This window comes from Sipha flava, unplaced genomic scaffold (genome assembly GCF_003268045.1).
Source record: "Sipha flava isolate LNK unplaced genomic scaffold, YSA_version1 105_pilon_pilon, whole genome shotgun sequence".
NCBI classification, from domain to species: domain Eukaryota; kingdom Metazoa; phylum Arthropoda; class Insecta; order Hemiptera; family Aphididae; genus Sipha; species Sipha flava.
The window spans coordinates 75029-88476 of record NW_020271719.1 but is presented as its reverse complement, the minus strand read 5'-3'; the positions used below and the strand labels follow the sequence as shown (position 1 = coordinate 88476).

The 13448-nt window shown below is 29.6% G+C and overlaps 1 protein-coding gene across 1 annotated transcript; it reads right to left on the bottom strand.

Moving 5' to 3' along the window:
• Window positions 1–8619: 8619 nt before the first annotated feature.
• LOC112684652 lies at window positions 8620–11213 on the bottom strand. Its single transcript, XM_025556276.1, has 4 exons — window positions 10957–11213; window positions 10801–10871; window positions 8768–8938; window positions 8620–8685 (listed from the first exon to the last, which is right to left on the bottom strand). Exons 1-3 carry the CDS (start codon window positions 11167–11169, stop codon window positions 8842–8844), a joined length of 381 nt encoding a protein of 126 aa, XP_025412061.1. The 5' UTR covers window positions 11170–11213; the 3' UTR covers window positions 8620–8685; window positions 8768–8841.
• Between the last annotated feature and the right edge of the window lie 2235 nt (window positions 11214–13448).

Below are 13448 nucleotides of genomic sequence, written 5' to 3'. Positions count from 1 at the left end.
TTTTCGCATAATACACACTTAAATTTTGAAAACTAGTTCAACATCACACAAAACATTAACATGATGTTCGTGAATAAAATTGTTAACTAACGTTGTGTGTAACTATGGTTATCGGTATCAACCAATTAATGAGTTATTATTATTATTCTTGCTACCATAATATTTTGATTTCCAGACAGCATTTACGATTTTGTATTATAATTAAAATTTAATTGTTTTACACAACGTTGAAGTTAAAACTATTACGTAACACATTTTAATTAAATGTTAGTTTCCAATATTAGTTCGTCTGAACATTGAACTTGTACGAAATTATTAATAAAACTATGATTTACCGAAAAAATGTTTTACATAATATAGAGTGAAAAATGTGTCAACCTTACCAAACGGTATTATATGTATTATTAGGATAAATGTAATTACTATTTATATGCTACCCGACTTAATTTTTCAAATTTGAGGTTTTTTGGCAGCATGATATTATAATATATTAATTATTTATTTTAACATAAAATAGACAATGCTGAATTTATATAATTTTCTGTCTTTCCAATTATAAATTCATTTAAATAGTTAATAGATTTAAGTACAATCACACTACAGCTATAGTATTTTAATGCTTAATCGTTTTAATTTTGAAGATAATAACCGAAAATGTATGTAGGGCTCTCTATAATCAATTTTTGATTTAGGAACTAGAAATTACTAATTTTTCAATCACATTGTGTAATAAAATGATGTTATATTTATAAGTTTCTTATAATAAACATTATTCCGATTGTGCTATTTTTAAAAAAATATAAAATTGTGTAAAAATACGATTAATTCGTGTATTACGAGTACATACAACCAACTGAAAACATTTTTACGGACTGCCGAAAAATTCAATACGAAAATGTTTTTTTGATTGTCATCACCATACACGATATTGTGTAGAAAAAGTATAAAAACCATAAAGACATTAAGTTTCCACCCACATACGATCAATGTTTGTATATATGTATATATAAACACACGAACAGTTTTATTATCATTTAAGTATAATTATTTTCGATTGGTTCAGTTAATGCATATTTGAAATAAGTACATTTTATGAAAAATTATTTTAATTGAAAAAAACAGTGGTAAAAAGCTACTGTAGATCGATTATACATCAGTACTTGAGACAATTGTTTACGCTATGTTTTGTTTTGTTGTGTGCTTATTAAAGATTAGTATGGTCTACAGATGAAATGTATTATTTCTTAACACTTTAAGTAACAAAATCTTCTGAAATCTATTCAAATCTATTCAAATCCCCTTATTCAGTAATCATTAATAGGTTAAATATAATCTACAAGTATGTTTTATCATAACTTAGAGAATATTTGAAAAATTTAAGTTAGGGTAATTTTATATGATAAAATTGTAACACTGTTTGGATTTGATTTTTTTATAGTTAGAACGTTAAATATTTTAAATTTGGAACACAAAGATTCTTGTAATAGACATCTTCCAGGGAGCAGCTAAAATTAATCTCGGAAAATTCATTTTTTTGTTAAATGTAGGGCTTACATTTTAAAAGCCCAGTGCTCGAGTTGAGGGGAAATTGAATGAAGTTAAGTTTTAAAAGCCCTTCACTTATAATTTTTATCGGAATAAGAGGTAAAACGGTAAATCCATTTTGTAAGATCCTTGGTTTAACATGACGAACTATTATATTTTATGTTTAGTCTAAAATATTGCTTTCCATCATTTTAAAAAGAGATTTAAATTGCTACGATTTGATCAATATTTTTGTTTTAAATATTGTATATCATTTTCGTTTGAATTTTACAATCCGAACATTCGAGCCTCCCTCTGTACGCTACGATTTTAATAATTACAATGAACGAGCAAACTATATTTTATCTTGAAAATGCCTCTTTTATTATTTTTATTTATTTTTAATATGTCCTATTCAAACACTAATTAAACCTGATAACTTGAAAAAGAGTAAAGTAAATATTTTACATTTTTTTTCTCGAATCTTTTTGCAGATAATAATAAGCAGGACTAGGATTTGTATGCAACAGCATGTATTTGTTGCGATTTTTGATCATTGATTTTGTCAGTAATGTCCATGAATCACCTCATTATGAGATAAATGGTTGTTTTTATTTTGTATGTTTTTGTATATTTTTGATAAAATGTATATTATTGCATATATTGAATAAAATGAATATCATTGCATATTTCGATTATAAGAATACAAAAAAAAAAATAATGTTTTATAGTGTATTTCGTAATTATTATTCATAATTTAATATTAAATTTCGTATTTAATTCTAGCCCTTCTGTTGAAAGTATAAAACTTGGTTTTTTTGTCAAACATAAATTTTATTTTAAATTATTTTATTTTATTTTATTTTTCAATTATATTATATTAAGACAAACAGCCAACCACTAATGTATATCAATAAATAAATATTTTTTTTTGTAACTATATTTTCATGTTTATCTTATTAAAATTTAAATGCAAATTTTTGCGTATTTTGGTAAATAAAATGTATATTTTACAATTTTTTATTGTATAAAAATCCTAAACCTGATAATAAGTATCGAGAACAATCAATAAAACAAACAGTTAAAAGTTAAATCACTTCTTAATATAATATATGCTTTTTAATGTTATTATTATATTTATGTCAAATGGTATTTATTTTCTTCGGACCAAAAGAAAAAAAAGATCTACATTACATTTATGAGGTTACGTGTTAAACACGAAATAATTACTTTCAATTTTTCGCAACTTGTGTGACGTCATTTTTGATGTTTAAAAACATTCAAATTGAAGTATAAAACGTCTTAAAATACATTTTATGTATATGATCTGGCATCATGCAGGACATAAATGCTTAGCGAGCTATTTGAATGTATTGTTGACATTTTTAAAGAAATTATACAACATTGTAATTGGAAAAATACTGTGATTGAAATGCTATGTACTAGAACGAAAATTAAAAATTAAAATTGAGTTTTTCTCAATATTTTGGCATGGGTTTAAAAGCCGCTAACAAAACCTTGAGAATTATCTTTTAAAAATATCACTCGTGATCCGCAGTTTAACCATAAAGCTACTTAAGTATACTTTTCATAATTTTTCTCGAAAAAGACTCTACTAGTCATCAAAAAACCAATATAAAATAAAATCCTTCGCTCAAACGATAAAACGATAAAAAAAATCAGATAATCGTTCAGTTAGAAAAAAAAATAAATAAACTAATTAAATTACTACGTAACATCAAAACATATTCATCGCTTGTACGTCGATAAAAATGGAATTACTGGTCAAACGTAGCTCGACAAATAAAACGTTATAACGATGGCGGTATTGAAGATTGCATAAACATTTATATAGTAACGAACAATATATTTGTGCAGTGTAATGGTTATGGTAATTTCTAACCCTGTATGTACATACAGCTATTCCTCCTTTCCCCACTCCTCACGAGTTATAAACGTTCGGCCAATCAATGGTTATCGGCAGTGCTCGCTGCGCCTTTAATAACTTGTTTAATAAACCAACACGGTTGACGATCGATTTGCAAGCGCCATAGTGGAATTACGAACTTTCATCGACCCACTTGCATGGGACTTTTTACACGCCTATGAAGTTTGGGCCCATCCTCGGACGAAACGAAAAAAAGATTCCATTTCTCTTGCATATAAGTATGTTACTAGATTTAAAGATCAAATTATTTTCTTTTTTGTATAGATAATTTGCAATCCATACAAACAAATAAATTACCATTAAAATGCAAATTTGATAACAAGAGGAGATTAAATCAACAAGAATAGCATGTTGAGGAAGCAATCCATTGATTACACCTCTTTAATGTAATTAATCTCCACACCATTTTCGCTTAAGTCAGCGAGGTGGGTTTTTAGGTAGAGTGAAGGTAGATATTTGTGATATGAGTAAGTTCCTATGCATGCTTAAATGTTGATGAAAACGCTTATAGGTACATTGTTTCAGCTAGTTCGGTGGTAGTTATTATTTTTAAGTTAGGAAAGATTTGAAGCGTACCAGGGAACATGTGTTAGTTGCCTCAAAGAGATTGACTGAAATGCCTGGATTGGTCTCATGTTATATGATTTTGCAATACCCCATATTAATATTCCATAAGATTTCTATATTCCATTGTTTTATAAATGATTAGTTTACTTTGGAGTAATATTTTTGAGTTTATGAGAGGGCGGAAAAGATAAAATCTATTGTTTGCTGATTTTCATTTTTCCTTTAAATGCGATCCCCGTGTTAATTTTTTGTCGATTGTTATACCTAGGTATTTTATTTCAGTTCGAATTAAGTTATTCATTAATAATTGAGGACATTCTTCGAGAAATCTTTTTTAAAGTAAAGGTAATTTGCGTAGATTTTTTGGTATATATTTTGATTCTCCATTGTTTGGCCCATGAGTCAATTTCGTTTACTTGAGTCAGGAGTGAATTGGTAACTTGGTTGGGATTCGCATTGGTTGCTAGAATAGCAATGTCGTCAGTGTATGTGGCAAAGAGAATTTTATCTGATTGAAAAATATCAGCTATAAATTGCTTATATAATTCGGAAGACAGATCGCTACTTTGTGGAACTCCAGCATACATTTGGTGGGTGGACGATAGATAATTTCCTTGACGTACGACAAAAGATCTATTTTGTAAATATTATTTTATAATGAGATGGTAAATTTGGGGTCCTGCTTCCTCAAAGAAAGTGCTTGGAGTTGTAATCACCTCCAGCAATAAATGAGTAACCTAACAGTTGTAAAAATCTGTTGAACTCATCAGTGTCAATTTTGTTACGAGGAGGGCAGTAAGTAGAAGCAATTTCAGTTGGTATATTTTTAATTATAATAGAGATAATTGTTGTTTGCATGTATGGTTCTTGATATCATAGCAATTCATTGTGTTGTAGGTCAGAAGAGATAAGGATTGCGGTTCCAGTATGAGTAGAGACGTCAAGATGGTTGTTTATGTGTAATTAGTAATCGAATATATTAAAATTTGAATTTTTGGTGAGATGAGTCTCGATGATAAGGGCTATATTAATTTTTTTTTTTCATAGAGTAGGTTTTGCTAGTATGGTTTTGATAGTTTTGTTTTTCGGGTGAAGAGGTATTTCCAATGGATTCTTATACAATATTTTAAGAAATTTAGCTTGATAAGTTATTTTACTTGATTTTACTTATCTGGGCTTTGATTGTGTTGAAAATTTGTGTTTTGATTGAATATCTTTATAAAAAGGACAGCCTCAGTAGCTGGTAGAATTTTGTCCTCCATAAAGGGCACATTTATGGAGTTGATCAGGAGACTTTTGACAATGTGCAGTCAAATGCGGTTTGTTGCATTTGACACAACGAAGTTGGTGGTTGTAGTAAAATTTTTTATGATAAACATTTTGACAGCGTTTATATTGATCGAAGATAGTTTGAATATGTCAGAGTTATTTTTATCTAGTTCCAAATCGACTTCTTTGTCGAGGTAGTGGTTGTTTTGTTTGGCATTGGAGAACGTTAACAACTTGAATAGCTGAATAACCATAGGCTTTTAGATCATCTTTATGAAGTTTTTATCAGTTTTATGATGTAAAATGCAAATAGCTATATGGAATGGCTTTTCCTGTTGGGTTTGATATGTATGGAAGTTTACATTTTTATCATTTAATAGATCTATAACTTTTCGATATGAAACAAGAATGGGTAATTTTAATTTTATTTCATTTAAATTGCTTTTACAAAAGAATTAATTTGAACCAATTGTTTTTTTTTTATCGCATCGCAAAAACCTGAGTACTCGATATTAGATTTAATAAATATAGGCGATGGTGTATAAATTTTTGTTTCATTCGAATTAGAATTAACTTGATCAGTTTCTATATCATTATCTACTAAATTGCTTAGCGCATAGTATCCATTATGTTGTTTAAACTGGATTGAGATAGATTGTTATAGTTTTAGAGATAAACCTGGTTAGCTGTTTGGTCTTTTATTTGGTTTGGCGATTGTGGTCCGGCGATTAACCTGTCGTCACTGTCATTATCAAGTTGATTTGTATAATTATCGTTTTGGGAGGTTGTTGCTATTTTTGTGATAGAATTGCGATTTTATATTTTAATGGATGCTATCAGTGGACGTTTATCGGACATATTGGCAATCGGTGTTGACGGCAAGGTTTGGTTACGTGGCGTAATGATATTACACGGAGCCAGTGGTGTATTTGAGGGGGGGGGCGATGGAAGCAATCACCCCCTCCGAGAATTTTTAGACCAAGACAATTTTTATATAAGTAATGGGTATTTTATTAAGAAACAAAAATTATGATTTATTTAATAGTATTACTACATTTGAAAACGTTTCAAATTTTACACTAATTTAAATAACGCAAAACGCTAAATTTTTCACAACGTTTTAATTGGCAATAACGGTAAACGGAAAATCTTTTAAACGTTTAAATTTGTATAACGTTTAAACGCTTAAATTGAATAACGTTTAAATTATTTATAGCGTTAAACGCTCAATTGCTTATAACGTTTATATGTCCCATAACGATAAATTTTATATATTATTTTGATTGAAGACCCAGTCCATACTTAATGAAAATTATATAAAATACAAGCGAAACTTTCAAAACACAGATAGTTGTTAAAAAGAACTACACAAAAGACCATTCTAAGTGAATCCGGCTTAAATTAAAAAAATAAAAAAAAAACTATATATATAAAGGATTCACCTGATATAAATATAACCAAAAATTTTACTTGTAAATTTTGAGCCTAAATTAAAGATAAAATTTGAGTCGCCCCCCCCCCCCACCAAGAAGTAAATATGCCCTTACACAGAGCGAGTGTTCAGATAAAATTAAAATGTTTGTAAATCTTACCGTGGAGTCATCGGACCCCCAAAGTTTCGAGAGTTCAATGAAGAGTTTGAATCGGTGATTTTTCCTTTTTGATATGAAGCATAAAAAAAAAGAATCGTAATTGTTGACCCAGATATAATAATAAATAAGCGTGAGCGTTTTAAATACATGTGTGTACGGTAACACATAGCGTGCGCGAATGAAGATCAAATTAAATCATAATGGTATTATGTTTCGACGTAGCACGTGGAACAGGAAAAAAATAATACAAATTCACGATTTACTTGGTAAAATGTCGATTCGACCGAAGAAAAAAAGGTCGTTTGGCAACAAAAGACTCTACTGCGATGGTTTTTTTTTTCATTTTTATTATATTTATCAAAAGGTTTTGTTGGAAAAATATCTTAGTTTTTGCGAAGAATTGCATTGTTTGCTTTCAATTTCGATGTTCCATTGACATTAAACGGAATTGCTTATAGAAACCTGTCACGAGTTAAACTGAGTTGACTTTCAATTATTATTTCATGTAATGAATAATAATACATTAATCTTAAATTTAATCTTGAAACGGAATCTATACAACATTAGAACCAACACAGCTGCGTTGTTGACAATTAACAAATTTTAAAAATCAAAAAGCACACGTAACAATCTAAAACTATTTTTATTCCACATCAAGTCCACTAAATATTGTTATAACATTCAAAAAAATGATAAAAACACGTTTAAAACAATCTCTATGGCATTGGACCTTCGTAAATCTAAACTAAAAATTAACAATCGTCAAAGTGTATTACAATACGTTTCTGTCGAAAAATATTTAAAATGTTAAATCGTATATGTACCTATTATGCATGCGTATATATTATCACATAATTTTTACATATATCATCATAATTATTGTTCTTAAATTTAATTAAAATGACTGCGGTGGTAACAAAATATAAATTACAATTGATATATTCCTCAATTGGCCCGTGTTATATATCATGTACTTATTATTAATAAATGTGTTATACGTCTTACGAAAAAAAAAAAAATCTGCCACCAACAATCATTTTTAGTTTATGTAAATGATCTATTTCGATATAAAATGGCAACTCACGGTAAAATAAATATCTTATTCAAATTTATGATAAAAGCATGATTATAATTATTATTATTATTATTATTATTATTATTATTATTATTGGTAGATATTTATTTATTTTAAAAATATTAATACGGGAAACCCAAACTGGAAACTACAAATATTTCCGGGTGGTCAGTATACGTGAGCTTAAAAAATTAATATTATTTTCAAAATGTTACCAAGTCGGAATACTTGTTTCTGATTCACGACGCTATAAAACGATAGACGAGTCTATGATACGAGCGACGTCTTCAGTGTTTAATTAATTTAGCGTAAATGAAACACGTTCGACTTGATGTTACGCGAATAAGTATTATTATTACAGGGTTTGTTGTGTATGTTAAATGTATATCTTAAATAATATTTTTATAAAATCAACAATGATATTGGTTTTTTATGTTGATGGTGACTACGGGCATACTATACATACGAGACTTAATTCGGAAATCTAAAACGTGTTTGTTTTGGAAGAAAATGGAAATTTTACAGTACAAAAAGTTTTGGCTTTATATTGTCTATACTATACTATAGTATAATATTAACGAATGGATATTAAATCGATTTCGATAAAAAAAAAAAAATGTGAAAAAAACGGATTTTTTTTTTCGCTGCACTTCGTATTGTTTTAACTCATCGTATCCATTTCTCTTCGAGCACGTAATCTTCACCTGCAACTATAAAAAATAAAATTTTTTTTTTTCGATACGGTTATAATATCAGAATTGTAAATAATTCGTACGATAAGTATAAGTATACCTGTTGTTTGGCCGTGTCCGGATTATACTGTTAAGATTAACCGTTCTCAAGTTTCAATCTCGGTTTCGTTATTATTACTTGTGTAACGTGGCACAACAATAACATTGCAATGCGGACTCGATAATATCGACGGCGTAACAGAAATAATGCTGCGGCGAAATAATAATACAACTACGAGACACAATTAGGGAAATGATTTAACCAGCAATATAATTTAAATATATACATATATACATTACAGTAGTAGTAACACCGAAAAAACAATAATGTTATAGCGATGTTAAATGTTCACTTATTGAAAAATGATTTTGGAATTTCTACTGTTAGCCGATATCTGCATTAGCAATCGGACGGTCGTATTCAAAACGTGTTGGTATCAATCATACAAACGCGTACTATTGGAATTCAATACCGAGATTGACACAGAGATAATGCAAACGAGATATCGGTGTAAATTATTCATTCGGATCAAAAACGTTTAATTTTTAAACCTTTTGTCCAAGACCATCTTTTGGTCTAACGATTACTAGAAGGGTCGATTTATTTTATCGGTACACAAACACCGAACAATGTATTATACTGTTCGCAATTTGATGGTAAAACATGATAAAACGAATACTAATTTACTTAACACAAAAGTCAAAGGTTACTGGGTTTTTCAGATTAACCAACGCTTTTTCCAATAGTAAAACTGCGCAGTGAAAGTTTCGTGTACTGTCTCGTTAAATCGATAATTGGATTTGTTTGGTCTTTCCGGTCTTTCTTCGAACTCGAAGTAATTTTTCCGATTAATAAAGGACGAATGTAAAAGAAAAACTTGAAAACAATATCAGTATTCACTTACGTTCATTTTATAAAATCAATCGTTTAAGTCGGCGGAGTGTTCGGCCTTTCGATGTTCTTTTTTCGTAATTATAATTATTATTGTTTTTTTTCTTCTTTTCGTTTGGTATTCGAGAAATAATGCATAGATTTTTCTCAGCGGTCATTTCATAATTTTTCTCGATTCGCATTACAAAGACGTATATTGGTCCACGATTTTCACCCGCCCGACACCTGAGAATTCACGCGATCGACAGAAATGTCACACAGTTGAGGGGGCTCCAGCGTATCATGTTTTAAGGAGTAATATTTAGGCAATTCACATAACATGAACATTTGGGCTATGTCTATGTGTGAGTAATAAATGAACATTAGTGTGGGTAATCAATTATCATGTGCCTCGGACTATCGGTTAACAGTGTTACGAATTCCCAGAACTACGTATAATTAAAATGCTATAAAAATGCCAATATATTATGTTCAATTGCGCGCGTTATCTTTTACTATTATATCACCTACTCACTACTCAGCTTTCGCTGCAATTCCCAAAAATGTACAATTACATTATACTACACAAGATAATCACTTTGTTATTTCATAGTTATTAACTATTACATTACTTAATTTTTTTATACAAATAAAACCATTTAATAAAGTAGTATTACAAACCATCCCCGATAGGAAAAGGATAAATTAGCTTAAATAATTAGCTGAAATTCGAATTATATAATTATATTCCATACTTAGGTATATGTATTTCTTTATTGCAGTTTTTTTAAATATAATATATGACTAATAGCCTGAGGCTACCTTTTACTATTAAATAAAAAATATTTTAGGCGTTTTTTAAAATTTTATGATTTAAAATTATAATTTAAATATAAGATTTTTTAACTACAAAAAATTGGTAGTGTTTTGACAATTTTGAAAACTACTATGAACCACCCCTCACCAGATTTTTTTTGTATACGTGTCTGGACGCAAGTGATTCAAAACATGTGCCATAGCAGACTCAAATATAATAAATTACGAACAAAAAATTAAATATTTTATAAGTTACATCTGTTTGTCTATTATTATAGCCGTCGATAATAATAATATAGGCATATAGAACATTATTATATATATATATATATAACTACTACCTACGTTCTACAACTGTCGTCTGTCATTTTACAATGAATAATATCCATAATAAATATTTTATTTACCGATTCACAGTAGTAAGTTCTATATTGTTATCTGTCAAAACATTTTCAGATTCTGGCAAATGTGTATTTTCCTGTTGCAATTAAAATATAAGAATACAGTCTGAATAATCTTCAATTTTTAGAATATTATTCTAAATTTTATATTTATATAATTACCTGATCACCGCAGTTATTTTGTATATCAATTTTTTTATTCTGTAAATTTTGTAATCGATGTTTTTTTATTTTAGGTGCACTTAACTTACGTCTAGCTTTTCTCCCATAACGCCAATCTTTACCCATTTTGTAAAAAGTTAAAAAGAACACAAAACTTACAGACAACCTTACTGATCGGCGTGTTGTGTTGAAATCAAATGATTCATAAATCATAGGTAGTATTATTATATTTTGTATTTCCTTAAAATTTAAATATATGTGGGTTGTATTTAATTTGGAAAAATATAACTATTATTATGGACTATTATTATTGTCGCCCATTGGTAATGTTCTATAACTATCCAATAATCCTTATCGGCTAATTGTTTCCGACTTTCCGAGAATCTATCACGGACCGTCGGCATCCGCGAGCCGCTGCGCCGCCGAAATAAACTATTGCACGCGCAGGCACATGTCAATACTTTACGAAAAATAAAATATATTCATGTTTGCAATGCTATAAAAACTACTAAAAGCGGTAGTAAATTAAATATACTTCCTGAAGTCCGATTGTAATTTTGAAAGTATGGTTGAATATATAAACTTCTAGACTATGCTCTTTAGGAATCACTTTTTTGATTTAAAACTAGATGTGCCCAAAATAAATACAAATGTAATGCAATTATTTCATGAGATTTTTGAAAAAAAAAAAATCGTTATTTTAAGGTCCTTTGACATTGAAAATTGAAAATCGACTTCCTAAATAACTTAGATATTTTGTCAAAGAGTTCATACATGTATAAAAAGTTAAAATCGGACGTTCCGAAGTATGTGTAATTTACTACCGCTTATTGGTCTGAAACGCACGAAAAATACGTCTGCTGCGTTCCCCTTAACGTGCGCGTATTTACGAAATCGATTTGAACGCCGAAAAACCCGAAAAACGGTTTGATTTCTATGAAGCGTTCGCGCGCGGCTGCACAGAAATAAGTCGTTTCTGGCCGGACGTGCGATGCGGACGAAGGCAGATAAACGCGAAACGACACCCGGCCGCTCGCCGTGGAAATAATAAAATAAATGTATGTCGCGCGACGGACGGTCGGAGGATCCGGTGCCATTCACCTCGGGCGATAGGCAATCACTTAAGCATCGGAGTGCATTTGTAAGCCCAGGGGTGAACGACGACAGAGCGGCGGCACGTGTACGCTTTATTATCGGTCCGATGTGATGGCGGCGCCGAGATGTGTCGCACTTCACACGGTCAAAACCAGATTTATGACGAATTCGACGGTTGTGCGGGGGCGGAAAAAAATTCGCTAAACGTCGATTTCGTTTCGCGCAAAGAACGAATAGCGTCGAACGAAGCTCGTCGTTTACGACACTTGATTTTGCCATACTTTTGCAAGCTTCAAAACAACATTTTGTACTATTATAATTATAAAATAATTCATCGATTACAAACATTTGTTTCGTCCTTTTTCGTAAAGGGCATTGAAAACGGTCGGTTATTTTAACTAAAACATACCGATCTTTTGTCAACTGTAACAATCGACCTAGTCATGGGATTAAAATTTTAAAAATTTATTTGAATTCGGTTACTTTAGATCGATCAGTCCATAATTCCCAATTTTACTCCCTAATTGTTATAATTTTGATTTGAATACTTTCAAATTTTTAAACGTTTATCATTTGGATTTTATTAAGAAATCTTAAAACGTGGACTGATCAATCTCAAAAAGACATAACACAAATTCAGATCAGTTTTCAGAAATACTATTGCATAATTAGATTGGACGTTAGAATTGACAAAATGTAATTAATTTTTTTCAAATAAAACATTACGTTCTGTATCGTTATAGAAACGTTTTTTTTTTTTTTTTTTTTAATGACAATTTCGTACGTTATTGTAGAGTTTCGATGAATAGAGGTTTGACTTTATGTCACGGGGTAGTGTTAACATTTGGATAACATTAACATTGACCGGATAGTGCAACCTTAGTCGTCATGAATATTATTAAATATTGACTATTATTAATATTAGCCGAGGCTAAATTAACGACCAAATGAATATCGGTCATGGGATATGATAAAATAGGTTCAAATTTTTAACAATACCAAACGTGTTCAAGACATAGTAAGTAATTACCATAAAATACGTATTATTAAACAATAAGAGCAATATTTTAATGATACGTAACATGGCTTAAGAATATTTCAACGGAAAAAATTGTAAATTAATGAAATAAATCAACATAGGTCAATCTTTAAGGACATTCAAATATAATTTTTCACAAAACACGACGTATTTCATTTAACAAATCTCATCTATAAGATTCTTCTTTATTTCTTTGTTTTATTTTAAAAATACGGTTTAAACGATAATTAAACAAAAATGGATAAAATATGACAGTTGTTCGCAACATTAAACGTAAAATTCGAAATTCCTTATCGCGATCAACGCAAAACTTAAATAACGCTTCTAAATACAATAACATTGAGCGTAAATAATTTCG